The sequence below is a fragment of the Ananas comosus genome, linkage group 8, assembly GCF_001540865.1.
Source record: "Ananas comosus cultivar F153 linkage group 8, ASM154086v1, whole genome shotgun sequence".
NCBI lineage: Eukaryota > Viridiplantae > Streptophyta > Magnoliopsida > Poales > Bromeliaceae > Ananas > Ananas comosus.
In genome coordinates, this window is record NC_033628.1 from 1,329,932 (window position 1) to 1,344,254 (window position 14,323).

At 45.9% G+C, this 14,323-nt stretch overlaps 5 protein-coding genes across 6 annotated transcripts; 2 read left to right on the forward strand and 3 right to left on the reverse strand.

The window, feature by feature from the left end:
* On the forward strand, positions 274-2,306 carry LOC109714061 (pentatricopeptide repeat-containing protein At1g11630, mitochondrial-like). Its single transcript, XM_020238467.1, has one exon. It carries the CDS (start codon positions 274-276, stop codon positions 1,633-1,635), a length of 1,362 nt encoding a protein of 453 aa, XP_020094056.1. The 3' UTR covers positions 1,636-2,306.
* Positions 2,785-5,211, reverse strand: LOC109714523 (type III polyketide synthase A). Its single transcript, XM_020239201.1, has 2 exons — positions 4,262-5,211; positions 2,785-3,975 (listed from the first exon to the last, which is right to left on the reverse strand). Exons 1-2 carry the CDS (start codon positions 4,458-4,460, stop codon positions 2,987-2,989), a joined length of 1,188 nt encoding a protein of 395 aa, XP_020094790.1. The 5' UTR covers positions 4,461-5,211; the 3' UTR covers positions 2,785-2,986.
* LOC109714525 (pentatricopeptide repeat-containing protein At4g36680, mitochondrial-like) lies at positions 5,356-7,049 on the reverse strand. The gene has a single exon (XM_020239203.1). It carries the CDS (start codon positions 7,032-7,034, stop codon positions 5,775-5,777), a length of 1,260 nt encoding a protein of 419 aa, XP_020094792.1. The 5' UTR covers positions 7,035-7,049; the 3' UTR covers positions 5,356-5,774.
* On the reverse strand, positions 7,430-10,178 carry LOC109714527 (kinase-interacting family protein-like). The gene is given in 3 exon segments (XM_020239206.1): positions 7,430-8,341; positions 8,343-8,724; positions 9,722-10,178. Coding segments are annotated over 3 exon segments (954 nt in total). The 5' UTR covers positions 9,825-10,178; the 3' UTR covers positions 7,430-7,872.
* Positions 12,368-14,302, forward strand: LOC109714524. Of its 2 annotated transcripts, XR_002217395.1 has the most exons (3): positions 12,368-13,466; positions 13,845-13,930; positions 14,072-14,302. XR_002217395.1 is itself a non-coding variant. In XM_020239202.1 (2 exons), exons 1-2 carry the CDS (start codon positions 12,468-12,470, stop codon positions 13,875-13,877), a joined length of 1,032 nt encoding a protein of 343 aa, XP_020094791.1. In that variant the 5' UTR covers positions 12,368-12,467; the 3' UTR covers positions 13,878-14,302. The 2 variants fall into 2 exon arrangements, 1 of the variants encoding a protein (XP_020094791.1); XM_020239202.1 differs by having other exon boundaries at positions 13,845-14,302.

Below are 14,323 nucleotides of genomic sequence, written 5' to 3' on the forward strand. Positions count from 1 at the left end.
TCCCTAAGACCTGGCGGCCCCACTGTGTAGGGCTTAATATTTTCCAGCCTAAAATCAGTTTCCAACCTTAAATCTTATTATTATCTCTACTAAAATGTAGTTTTATTAGAAACAAAGAGTAAAAAAATACGAGGAAAACACCTCCTCTGTAACATACTATTCACCCTAACTCTAGGTCTAAAAGATCTTAAGCCGACACCCCCCACCACATCAAAAACGGCGCCTAAAAACCGCCCCTTCCTTTCATTCACGGGGACCATTTCCCAAAAAATAATGGCCCTTCAACTCCTCCTCGCGCACAAAATAACCACTCCTCCGCCGGCCGCCGCCCGCCAATCTCCTCCGCCGGCGCGCCTCTCTCCGCCCTCCCGCCCCTCCCCCCTCCTCTCCCCTCCCTCTTCATCATCATCATGCATCATCAGCTTCGTCTTCTTCGTCGTCTTCGGTCTTCTACTCCTTCGCCACATTTCTCTGCAGCGGCTCAAATGCTTTGATCCGGCGCCGAGGCCGACCCGGAGCGCGTGGCGGAGCTCTTCCTTCGGCGTCGGCCAGCGTCCGCGCTTCTACGCGTCAGCGCCCGCTCTTCTCCATCGCCGTGCTGAAGCTCTCCCGCGCCTTTCGCGACGCCCCGACCTCGTGCGGCGCCTCCTCGACCCGCTCCTCGCCTCGCCGCTCGCCCCCGCCTCCGAGGGCTTCCTCGCCCGCGTCCTCTCCCTCTACTCCTCCGCCTCCCTCCCCGACGCCGCCGCCGACGCCTTCCTCCGCCCCCCCCCCCACCCCCGCTCCGACCTCGCCCTCTCCGCCCTCCTCTCCGCCTTCCTCCACAACCGCCGCTTCCGCGACCTCCGCCTCGCCTTCGACCGCGCCCACCCGCCGCCCGGCGTCGCCTCCCACAACGTCCTCCTCCGCGCCCTCTGCGAGACCGGCGACGTCGCGGGCGCCCGCAACCTGCTCGACGAAATGTCCCGCCCCGACAACTCCCGCCCCGCCCCCAACGTCGTCTCCTACAACACCCTCCTCACCGCCTACCTCAAGAACAGCGGCGAAGGCGCCGGCGACGAGGACTTGGACGAAAAATTCGACGAGATCCTCCACGAGATCGCGCGCCGGGGAATCGAGCCGAGCGTCGTCACGTTCAACTGCCGGATCGCCCGGTTCTGCGCCAAAGGCGAGAGCTTTAAGGCCGAGGAGCTGCTCGACGTGATGCTTGCCAAGGGGATCCGGCCGAACCTCGGCACCTTCAACGCGCTGATTGCGGGTTTCTGCAAGGAAGGGGACGCGGATGCGGCGGTTGGGGTTTTCAAGAGGATGAAGGCGATGAAGAGGCGGAACGGGAGTGACGGCGTCGCGCCGAATGCCGACACGTACGTCGCGCTGCTGCGCGCTCTGATTTGGAAGGGGGATTTTGAGGGGGCTCTGGGGATCTGCAGGGAGTGCTTGGCCAGGAAGGTCGCGCCGCCCTTCGAGGTGACAAAAGGATTGATTGAGGGTTTGGTGAGGGAGTCGAAGGTCGAGGAGGCGAGGGACGTCGCAGAGAAGATGAGGGCGGTGGTTAGAGGCGACGCGAAGGATGCTTGGGATAAAGTTGAAGGTGAGCTCTCTTTGGAGAAGGGAACCGAGGATTCAGGGCAATGAATTATTGCCAACGAATAGGAAATAGGTGAGATCTTCTTTTGTGCTTTGAAATGAAGAACAAGAAGATGGTTTATGACACATGAAGCGGATGAAACTAAACGCAAGTTCATATCATCGAATGCTTGTTGTGTACATCGTCTAGCGAGGTGTTTGGATTGATGCAAATGCTTTTCGATCATAAACGTAGTTGGAGTAGAAACATTTGTTTAGTTGTCGATCATGATAATATTGAGGACATATGCCGCCGCCACCGCCGCCTAGTTATGAACTGCATCTTGAATTGTTTCAACAAAGATGAATTTGGAACTTTTGCAGGGACATCTTTTCGCGACGAATTGAGTTCCATGGCTACGAGGTGGATCTCTTCTGTACCATTGTAGGTGACAGCTAATCTAATATTTTTACTCTGGCTAAACTTGATCTACGATCAGTTTGTAATAACATCAATCCAAGCGCCCCTCAAAGGGCTGATATTTCGACTCGAGCTCTTCTCGCGGTGTTTCAGAATTATTTTGTTTTTTTTTTCTTTCTAGAATTACATGCCTATGTTGTCAAAACATGTGTTTTTTGTTCTATTTGTGACTTTGTTAATCGTTGACGATATACTTTGTTGCTGCATCAAAAGACCAATTAATCAATAAAATTATGCATGTATGCCCTTTTCAATTACTTATCAGCTTGGGTCTTGTACATAGTTCAGTAGTTCACTAACAGAGTTTGAAGCTTATGTAATTCTTTCAATTGTGTGGCGTTTCCTGTAGCTAGTCATCTGCTTCCAAATTTATTATGCTCTGTTATTCGAAGGCGACAAGCATAGGAATAGTTAATTCTGTTTTCATGTAAAGCTGTGGAAGTGAATTTGTGGTTCACAGGCATGATTGGATTCATGATGTGGAAATAGATAAGCATATAATTTGTACATAGGAAACTTTTCGTTTGGTTGCTTATGGTTGGAAACTGCATTTGGAGATTCATTATTTTGCTCGCTAGGTTGTGAGATTACCATCAATATAGAAATTTCTGTATATAGGAGATGATGAGATGTGTAACATTGTCTTTAAAATATAGAAGCTGCATGTTTACTTGCATCTAGTTTGGGTGGAGCTCTGCTCTTCCTGTGTAAAGTGTAGTACATAGATACATCTGCTGGAAACAAAAGAAAAGTTTCAATTATTTTTTGTAGTAGTTATAGTGCAGTTGAGAGATAAATGCATTTAGAGATACAGGCGACCAATCGAAACGAACTATGATGGTTCAATCAAAAAGTTACCTCCAAAGACTAATTCCTTTAGAAATCTAAGATTCAAATCCATAACTTCCCTCCGAAAAACCCTAGACCAATAGTTTACTATCACTGTAGACTCCTAACTACAATGCCCTCAAAAGTAATCCCAGGTCCAAATGCTAACACCAGCCCCCACTCCTCACCTTCCCCTTCATTCTTCTTCTTCATCTTCAACTCCTCCCTCATGTAATCCATCACATAAAACACAGTGTTACTGCTCGCATTTCCGTAATCCATCAATGCCCTCCTACTGCTTTGTAGCTTCTCCGGCCTCAGCCCGAGGCTGCTCTCGACCCGGTTCAGTATTGCCGGCCCGCCGGGGTGAACCGCCCAGAACAGCTCGTTGAAGCCCTTCTTTAAGCCGGCTTTTTCCATAAGCACTTTGCAGAAGCTTTCTATGTGATTTTCTATCATCTGTGGAAGATCCCTCCCTAGTTTGAAGTAGATCCCTTCCTCCGAGATTCGGCCGTCGATCACGTTGTGCGTGCCGGGGAGGAACTGCTGGACCGCATGGTCGAGCTCCATGAAGGGGAATTCGACTCCGGGGACTGGATCGGTGCCGACGATCGCAGCCGCCGCACCGTCTCCGAAGAGCGCGGCACCAACGAGGTCGTAAGGCCGGGAGGGGTTCGGCGGGCGGAAGCCGAGGATGGTGGTCTCAGAGGTGGCCACGAGGACGCGGCTCCCTGGGTTGTTCTCGGCGATGTCCTTGGCGACGCGGAGGCCCGTGACCCCGCCGTAGCAGCCATGGAAGTAGAGCGCCACGCGGCCAGCGTCGGGGCGGAGGCCGAGGCGCGCGGCGAGGCGGAGGTCGCCCCCCGGGAGGCGGAGCTCGCTGGAGGAGACGTAGACGACGTGGGTGATGTCGGCAGCAGGGCGGCACCACTCGGCGATGCAGGCGAGGCTCGCGGCGGCTGCCATGTCGAGCACGGCAGCGTTGGCGATGTCGAGGCGCTGCGTGATGGTCGGGGAGCCCTCTGTCGCGAGCTCCGGGTACTTGTCAAGGATCTCCTGCGAAATCACCGTATATCTCGTCTTCACGGTGGTGTTCTTGCCTATAAAAGAAAAAAAATTTTTTGCTCATGATCAAGGATATCTGTAAGATTACTGCTAGTTCTGCCAAGTGCTTCCTAAGTTTTATGTAAGTTCAAGTTGAAATATAAATGAAAAACTACTCCATTCTTTATCCACTCTGTCAGATCTTCAAATCATCTGAGTGGTTTATCAATTTTCTCTATAATCTCAAACATCAATTTGTTGCTTATTTATATACATCTCCTGTTAATGAGAAAGTGAAACTACTACCATGATAATAGGTTTGTTAGAACAAAGGATGCTTACAGAGACGTTCGAGCTTCTCCCTCGTGGCGGCGTCGTCACAGTTAGTGTTGTGGAGGTAGCTGTTGACGATGTGCTCCTGGAGGAGCACTTGGTCGGGGAAGGCCTTGCCGAGGGCCAACACCGTCGCCTTGCCCCTGCTCGCACCCCCTGGCCCGCTCTCCTCTCGGCCTCCATTCAGATCCATGTGTCCCGCAGACATTTTGCTTCTCTTAGTAGCGCTTAACACAAAAACAATGTTTTCGGCGTTTGACTTGGTTATAGAGCTTCATCGCCCTCGTGCTTTGGGGGTTTAAATATGGAGGGAGTGTAATGTACAGGAGATTGTTTGGTTGAAAGAGATTTAGGCGTGAATAAAAATGGCTATGGAGTGGTTGGTGGAGAATAGGTGAGGTTTCAGAGTCTCTTGCGTGCGTGTAGTTTTTTAGTAGATAGTAGTTCTAAAACATGCTTTGTACACCCAGCAAATAATCCATGACGTTCAAAATACAAATTCTCTTACAAATCAATCAACCATGAAGTAACATTACTTGTTAGTTACTTCCCAACATTTGTATATCCCTATTTTACAAATAGGTTCAGAGATTTTTCCGAATATATCACCATACTGAATTTTTCTTCTCAGATACTCGGAAAAGATAAGAGTGATTATTGCCTACAAGGAGCTAAAAATATCTTCATCTTCTCTCGGATATTACCATAGTTTCATGTAGGGCATTCAATTCTTTCTTGTACTGTCGACAGAAATTTAAGGAAACAGGCCAATCAACTCGAGAAAAGATATTCGAGCACTTGATGCGAATATAAAAAACATTTTCTTTCGCTCACAAAAAAGTGCAACTGTATTCATCATCCAGTGGTAGGATACTAAGGAGATGAAAATGAACAGTTATAGTTACCTACAAATGCATATACTCTTTTACAGTTTTCCACAATAAACCACCAATGTCGATGTTTTAACAATAAGAATACTAAACTTCTTCATGACATTTATCCACATGATTACAAGGAGAGAAGCTTCAAGTGATAAGCAATTCCAAGATACATGATTTACCTACTATGGATTAGAAGTGATTAAAAACTAAATAACACCATGGTTTGTGTAATGCTGATATTTGATAAATTGAAGGACCAGAAAATCCTCCTTGCGAACATCAGAACATCTTTCCATTACAATTATAGAAATTTCATGGGGAGAAAGGATTGAATCCTTAAATAAGAATGACGTAGAAGTACGAAAACCACAGTATCTATGATAGAAACATCTCTACTGACCACCAAGGAGTACAATATACATACATATAACATCAGTTTTATTTAGGTTCTCCAGTAAATTCGGACTAAAAATAAGTGACTGATCATCAAAGATGCTACTTTTAAGTGCTTCATAGTCTCCATACCTCTTAAACCAAAAGTTGTCGCCTCGCATCTGTCGGAACAACTCGCGCCTTAATCCCCAATTCAAATCCTCTGAGAATCATGCAATGGAAAAGCGCAGTGATCCGAATTACAGGATTTATGCAGTCTCTTCCTCCGGATTAGTTACGTCGTCCTCGGAGCTCAATCCAAGCTCCTTCTCCAGCTTCTTCCACCCGCCGACCAAATCGTCGGGAAACTTCTCCTTCACCACCTTGATCACCCCCTTCGCCTCCTCAACCTTCCCTTCCTTCGCCAGCCCCTCCACGAGCATCTTCATCGTTCTAAAGTCCGGCACTTTATTCCTCCTCAAGCTGTCTCTAAACACCCCTAACCCTCCTTCGAAATCCCCATTTTGACACAAATATGCCAACAATGTCTTATAGGTGGCCGCATTAGGAACACAACCCTTCTCCCCCAGATGCTTGTAGAGCTCCTTCGCCTCGTCAAAAAGCCCATTTTTGGAGTAGCAGGTCATGAGGAAGTTGTAGGAGATGGTGTCGGGCCTCGCTCCGACACTCTCCATCTCTTTAAGGAGCTCCAAAACCTCCTCCGGCCTCCCATGGAGCGCACGGTGCATGACCCTCACATTGTAGGCGGTGCGATCGGGGGCGCAGCTGCTCAAGGCCATCTCCTTCCACAGGTCGTCGGCTTCTCGATCCTTGCCCTCCTTGTAGAGAGAATCGATGAGCGTGGTGTAGATCACGGCGGTGGGCGCGATGCTCTTCTCGTCGCGCATTTGCTGGAAGGTTTCGAAGGCCTTTTGGGTTTTGCCGGAGAGGCAGAGGGCCTTGATGAGGATGCCGTAGGAGACGGCGTCGGGGACGATGCGGAGCTCGGCGGAGAGGTCGCGGAAGAGGGCGGGGACGCGGCGATGGCGCTTGGAGCGGACGAGGGCGGAGAGGAGGGCGTTGAAGGAGAGGGGGGAGTGGGGGGAGGAGGTGAGGCGGGGGACGTCGCGGAACGCGGCGAGGGCGTGGTCGGGGAGGGAGGCGGCGCCGTAGGAGGAGATGAGGGCGGCGAGGTAGGGCTCGGAGGAGGCGAGGGGGTTGAGGGCAGGGTCGCGGCGCGCGTCGAGGAGCGCGGCGGCGTCGGCGAAGCGGCGGGAGCGGGAGAGGCGGCGCGCGGCGAGGGAGAGGGCGTGGAGGGAGGAGGCGGGGTGGGAGGAGGGTGGCTCCGACACGGAGGAGAGGATCGAGATGGCGCGGTCGGGGTCGAACTCGCGCCGGAGCCGGGACTTCGCGGCGGATGCGGAGAGCGTTGTCGTCGGCGTCGGCGTCGTCGTCATCGTCGTCGTAGAGATGAGGCGGAGGAGGAGGTGGCGGCGGCGGAGAGAGGAGGAGGAGAGGAACGTCGCCATTGTTGCGAGGAGGAGGTGGTGATGAAGAGGGAGGAGGGAGACGATGAGGGGTTTTTGGGTTTTTAGGGTTTGTTTGAGGGCGGGGAATTTGCAGGATTTGGGCCGTTCGGCTACGGTCCAAATGTATTATGGGGCTGTTTGGGCCATGTTACACATTTGTCGAAGCGGCCCATGAGATAGGCCCCACAAGTTGGAGCATCTGGTGAAAATACCGAATGAGACTGAGGGGAGGTGGAGGTATATAATTTTTATGCATATATTATATATACATAAATATCCAAAGAATTTTTATGCATACGTATATATATTTTTAATCTTTTGGCAAGTAGTGACTTCATTTTAAGAAAACATCATTCAGAAGAAGATGCAACCATAGTATCAAACACTGCTGAAGATGCATTAACTAAAAACTTTCGAATCCCACAAGAAATATCTAGAATTCCAACCAAACATGCATTATTACCTGCATACTTTGGTCTAGTTCTAAAACAACTCAAACTGCTCGAGAGAAGTAGAACTATAGAGAAGTCTACAATTTCTCACTTGTAGTTTCACACAGCAGCACTAAATGCATCAAACTAGAAACTCCAGCTTACAAACTTCCGCTTTCACGGCAAGTCTTGTGCAAGAATACTGCATTCTAACGTGATACTAGCACCCATAACACGTAGATTTCTCGGAACAAAAGTTATCCATTCTAGTTCATTACATCTCAAAAGCACAAAAAAGATTACCAGGACCCAAGTTGCATTTCTTCAATAGTGGCAGCAGTAGTAGTAGTGTCGCTTCCCCTGTACAAAAAACAAGCCATGAGCGAACTCCAGCTCTCCCGGTACAGTCACGTGACCAACCCGGCCCCCTTCCCTCCCTTCACGTGCGGCACGCACGGGGCCCACTCCATCCTCGTCACTCTCTCCCACCACCTCCCCACGGCGCCGCCCCCTCCCCTCCTCGCCGCCGCCGCGGCGAGGCGCCGGTTCTCGGCCCTGAGGCGCTCGGCCTCGGCGCGCTCCGCCGCCCTCTCCTTCTCCGCCGCCGCGGCAGCGTCGCACCACGCCCTGTTCCTCCGCTCCAGCGCGTACACCCGCGCCTGCAGGCCCTCGATCCGCCGCCCCAGCGCGCACACCCTCCGCTCCTCCCGCAGCTCCACCACCGCCCGCGCCATCTCCGCCGCCCTCCGCCGCACCCACCCCAGCTCCGCCGCTGCCGCCGCCGCCTCCTCCTCCGCCGCCGCCGCCCGGAACCCTAGCCGCGCGTTCTCCCCCAGCAGGACCATCCGCTCCGACTCCAGCACCTCGACCAGGCTCCCCTGACGCGGCGACGAGCTCGGCGACGACGAGGTCGAGGTCGAGGTCGGGGGCCGGGGCGCGGTCGGGGTCGGGGTCGGGGTCGCGCGGCAGGGGTTGGAAGGAGAGGGCGCTCTCGGCGTCGGAGATCTCGGCGGAGGCGGCGTCGTCGTCGTCGGATTCGGAGGGGATCGGGGGGCGGAGGTGGTGGTGGTGGGATTTGAGGAGGGATTGGGAGTAGCGATCGGCGAGGTGGAGGTAGCGGAGGTGGAGATCTTGGAGGAGGGCGAGGAGCTGGGGCCGCTTCTGGTAGTAGTTCTCCGCCCTCTCCGCGAACGAGTGCGCCGCGTCCTCCTCCTCGTCCGGTAAGCTCACCGCGAGTGATCGCACCCTCTCCTCAATATCTTTTTTTTTTAAAAAAAATTTGAAATTTGAAATCAATATAAATAATTAAATAAAACAATGGGTCAAAAAAAAAATTATTATGCTAAGAAGATTATTAACCACTATTCAAACCGCAGTTAGTAAAAAACCAGAAATTATTGAGTCGCCTCAATAATATTCTTATTAAAATTTAGTATACATTCTTTTTTACAGAATATGGTAAGAAATCGAAAGAAAGAATTGACAAAATGAATAGGAATAATGATATAAATGTCTCAAAAAGTAAAAAAAAAAAAAACTGTAGGGAATCAATAGATTAACGGTCTTCACGCTTTGTCCAAAAGCATTTCCTTTTGACTAAAAGAGGTAATAATGGCTCGGCCCCTCGCCCATGTGCCACTAAATCACAATTCAAATTTCAAACACTAAAATAAATTAGTGACAAAAAAAAGTAATTATCGATTATAATGATATATTATAAGTTAAATATATTTTTTTCCCGTAAAAGAAAGGGATATTATGGTTCTTTATTTCTGTAGCGCAGAGGGAACCGAATTAGAAGCAAAGATCTCGTGAATAGTATTGCGATCAAAAGTTGCAGAAATAGGATTTATCTTCTCTCAGAAAACGCAGTCTAAAGATATTCTCATTTAATGGCATTTAATGGCCATGATAGCAACTATTACACTCCTCAGTCCTCGTGCAGTAAATAAGAAAAATGTGGGAGGCGGTTGGAGAGAGAAAATAAAAAAGAAAAAAGAAAAAGAAATTTCCTCTCCTCTTTTTTCTCTTTTCTTCCATCCTAACGAAGTCCAACTGATCTGTAAGCAGTGAGACTACAGATCTCATCCGGAAGTGCATAGATGAATTTTACATGTCTTAATTCTATTGCATTATCTTGCAAAACAATCAACTATCTTAGATTACATAAGATTCAGAAACAGAAAAACAGGTATGCTTATTTGAAATAAGAACTCAAAATTATGAAAGAGGGAGAGAGAGAGAGGAAGGAGAGACCTTGGAGCGCGGCTTGGAGCCAAGGAGGGCAGGGGGAGGAGGAGGAGCGGAGCGCGGGGTGACACGCCGCGGCCGCGTTCGCCGCAGCGGTGGTCTTCGCCATGCGCGGCGCCCCCCTCTCAAAAGCGCGGTTCGCAGAAGCGCTTTTTGGCCGGAGCAAATGCGAGGAGAGGAGAGGAGAGGAGAGGAGAGGAGGAGGGGAAGCGCGAGGAGGATGAAAAGAGGGGCAAGCAACGTCTTTTGCTGCGTACCCACACTCTGCTGCTGTTGCTGCAGCTGCTGCTGCTCCCGCCGAGACAGAGGATACGAAACCAGCAAACAATATACACAGCTCAGCAAACCCTCTGAAATCGATTGATCGTGACGCGATATAGGCCAAAGTGTCAGCGGCATGGCTAACAGTAGCCTCTATAAAGGGACAAATAAAAAATAATGCATTTCTATCTACACGACAATATATTACGTATTTATTATTTTTTTAAAAAATTTAAATAAAATTATCCGCCTTTTTTCTAGAGTATTCAATACATATCTCACTAATCTACTTGGTAAAATTTTAAAAAAACTTCAAATTTCATTTCTCTGATTTAGTTTTTTTATTTTAGTATCCATAGTTTTTTTTAATTATTTTTTTCGTTATTTTTTTTGTTAAATCAGTGATAAAGTTAAAACTAAAAATTAGATAAAATATTTAAAATTTTTTATATATAATTTAACGAAATATTAAGAAAAGAGCTGACGAAATAATACAAAATAAACCAAAAAGTACTAAATTAATACGTTTTAAATCATATAGTATTAAAATGAGAAAATATGAAACCGAATAGATGATATTTGAAGTTTATCCTAAAATTTATTTACTTACCACATAATATGACTAGTAAAAGAATCTCACATACTAAATAGATGAGATCTATATCACATACAGCAAAAAATATGTATGAGTAGCCTTGCTCAAATTTTAAATATTATATAAAATTTATTATATTGTGTAAATTTTACCCACTAAATTAAAATTTTAAAATATTTTTATATTTAAATCTTTATAAATTTTAATAATCTACAAATGTTTTCTTTAACTAGTGAGACAGGCACTGTATTTTACTTCGTAAATAAATATTAATGATAAATATAATAACAATAATAGGATAAAAAAATTGTGCGCGACTTACGAGGCACGGCACCGTCAAACAGAGAAAGTGTCCGTGGTGCGAACTTTGTGTGTGGAGGGTGTTTATGCTGAATAGGGTTGAAATTATTTTGAAGAAAAATTAAACAGTGTTATTAAATACAAAATATCTCTGTAAAAAAAAATTGTAAATAAAATATAAACGAGTGTTTTTTTTTTTTTTCCGAATAGATTTGCCCACAGGAAAATACAGGTATCCGAAGATTTATTAAAAAATGGAAAAACTTCAAAAAACCCCCCTGTGGTTTCGTGCATTCTCACTTTGCTATCCTGTGGTTTAAAACGTATCAATTTACCCCCTGTGGTTTTATTTTTATCTTTTCGAAAGCTTTTTCGTTAATATTTCGTTAAATTATATACAAAAAACTTCAGATAACCATCTATATTTATCGAATAGTCACTTTAGTATCCTTTAATTTTTACTTTGTCACTGATTTAAAAAAATAATAATAATAAAATTGATAACAAAAAGATAAAAACGAAACCACAGGGAGGCAAATTGATACGTTTTAAACCACAGGGTAGCAAAGTGAGAATGCACGAAACCACAGGGGAGTTTTTAAAGTTCTCCCAAAATCTTAAAAAATATATAATAATTCGTAAAATTCGTGCACGAATCACGCGGTGTAGCTGCGTCAAATATAAAGCTCAAAAGAGGTGTGAACATTGCGTGAACTAAGTAGACAATTTGAAAAAGAGTAAAAAGAAAAAAAAAAAAAAAGAGTTAAAATATTTGGCACATCGAGGTGTCAAAGTCACCGCTAAGCGAAAAGTAAACTGTAAAAAAGTAACAAAATATAGTAATATTTCAAATGCTTAACCCGCCGAAAATATATTGTTTGAGCATCGAAAATTGTAAGATTTCTTATTCGAAAATCCAGTAAAATTTAATGCTAAAAAGAATTTATCGAATTAAAAAAAGGAGACAAAGAAGTAAATATCATTTAAATTGAAGTGGTAGCCCATCAATAATTAAGATGAAACTTTTTTTTAAAGTGAATGAGAATTAAATAAAGGGAGACAAAAAAATAAATATCATTTAATAGAAAAAAATGAAATAAATATCATTTAATAGATAAAAATTAGGCCACGTCAGTTATGTTTTCTTTTTTCTTTCCGATAATAATTAAATTATTATCTTTCAAAAATCAATTAGTCCCTAATTTTTATTCAATTTTTTATTTTAATCTCGTAACTTTAATTAACGTCTCTTTATATTTACACGCATCTAAATCTCAGTGCACGAAGCTTGCTGTCTCTTAATTTTAAAACGTTAATGTCAAAATTGACTAAAGATTATCAAACTATAACGATAAAATTACTATGCTGTATTTTATTATGTTTAACATAACCTATTTTATCAAAATTAGCAAAAAAATTAATAATTAAAATTTAATTAAAAATAAAATATAAAGCTAAAAAATTTAACATTGAAACAAAAAACAAAGAAGCTTAGCAATTTTAGTTAAAAAAAAAGGGCCTTAGGACGGGGATCAATGGCGCGATTTACCGTTTTCAAATTGAGTCGTTTTGAGAAAAACTCAGAGCGAAGCGAACATGGCGCGACAGCTCCTCTTAGGAGCGCGGCGAATCCTCCCCTCGTCGTCACCAAACCCATCCCCGCTCCTCTCGAAGCTTGTACGCGCTCTCTCCTCTAAACCCTCGCCCACGCCGATCTCACATGGCGATCTCCCCCAACCCTCGTTCCACCCCCGCACCATCCAATTCCCCCAAATCGTTCCCCCTCGCGGTGAAACCCTAACGAGCGGATTCGCCATCGAGCTCGTCGATTCCGATCTCTGGGGCGTCTCGTTCGGCGTCGCCGAAGCATCGGATCGCTTCACCGCCGCCGACGATGCGCTCTCCGATGGCTCTCCGGTTGAGGAGGGAGAGGCCTCTGATTTCGACGACGAGATCGAGGATTTGAGGCTGCGGAAGAAGTTGTTCTACAAATTGGATAAAGGGTCAATAGAATTCGAAGAGAATAACTTCGATTTTCACCGGAAGAAGAGGCTGTTGATTAGGAAAACTGGTCGTGAGAAGCGCACGCAAGGTGTTCGACAAAATGAGTGTAACAAATTGGAGAAGAAGAAGCCGAATTCGAAGCCGTTATTGGATAATAATACTAAAAGTGAGGGAAAGGTGAGAACTTTGATTGAGAATGTTGAGGCTGAGGGCAAGAGCAAGAGGGTGCGGGTTCCGACGTTCAACCAATCGACCGATCCTTACCATTTACCATTCTGTCTCGATATCCACGTAACGAAAGGGTCCGTTAGGGCTTGTATTGTCCACCGGGTCACCTGCAGGGTGGTTGCTGTCGCGCATTCGATCTCGAAGGACATGAAGTTCGATTTGGGTTCGAGGAAGGGTTCGAAGGCTTGTGCTGCTGTGGGGGCGGTTTTGGCTAAGCGCGCGATCGAGGACGACATCCACAATGCGGTGTACACGCCTAGGAAGGGTGATAAGATAGAAGGGAAGATAGAGATCGTGCTTCGGGCTATCACTGAGAATGGGGTTGATGTGAAGGTGAAGCTCAAGCAAAGAAGACCAGTGAAGGTGTGCAATATATCTCTTCGCTTGTGAGTTATTATATTGAAGAGATACATTAACGAAACTCTAGCTAATGAATTACCCCATTTGATTTGATTCTCAACCTTAGAGTAGAAGGATGAACCTTAAAGAGGAACATCATGGTTTGGAAAAATCGATAGAAGTTTGTGTTCCCCCCCCTCGATCGTGGCCTCATAGAGTTAATGATTGCTAATCAAAACTAGCTCTGCATATTCCTTAATGAATGTATCACAAGTGTCGTTCCTGCCATTTAAAGCAAATTAGGAGGAATCAATGGATTATTAAGCTTGTTTATCTCCACTGCATATTTCAGTTGCTGCGGTCTATCGCATTGAACTAACGATCTTTCTTTTTTGTTTACAGAAAATGCCGCCGCCTCCACTTGATGCACCTTAACGATAATTAAAAGATCCAGGTCCTCAGTGGTTCATTTATCAGTAGAATAGAAGGTATGGGCACTGAAATGGAAACCAAGACAAATGTTTTAATTCCTCTTAGATTCGATTGAGAACAAAGCAGCCACTTCTTCAACGAGGCGGCATGTAAAAAGTAAAAACTTACAAATGTGTAAAAATTATCACATATCTCAGGAAGTTATGGAGGGTGGATGCTCTCTCTCTCTCTCTCTCTCTCTCTCTCTCCAATCCAAAATTTGCCGCATCTTCAATTGTAAGAAAGGGATTGTAAGGGGGGCACTAAACATGAGGGCAAGGCTGGAGAACAGCAAAGGGCGCATGAACGTGGTGACTTGTAATCTGCTGATCAAGTGCTTCTGCAGGAAAGGGAAGATGGTGGAAGGTAATGAGCTTTTGAGTGAGATGCTGGGGAACGTTGGTTCCAAA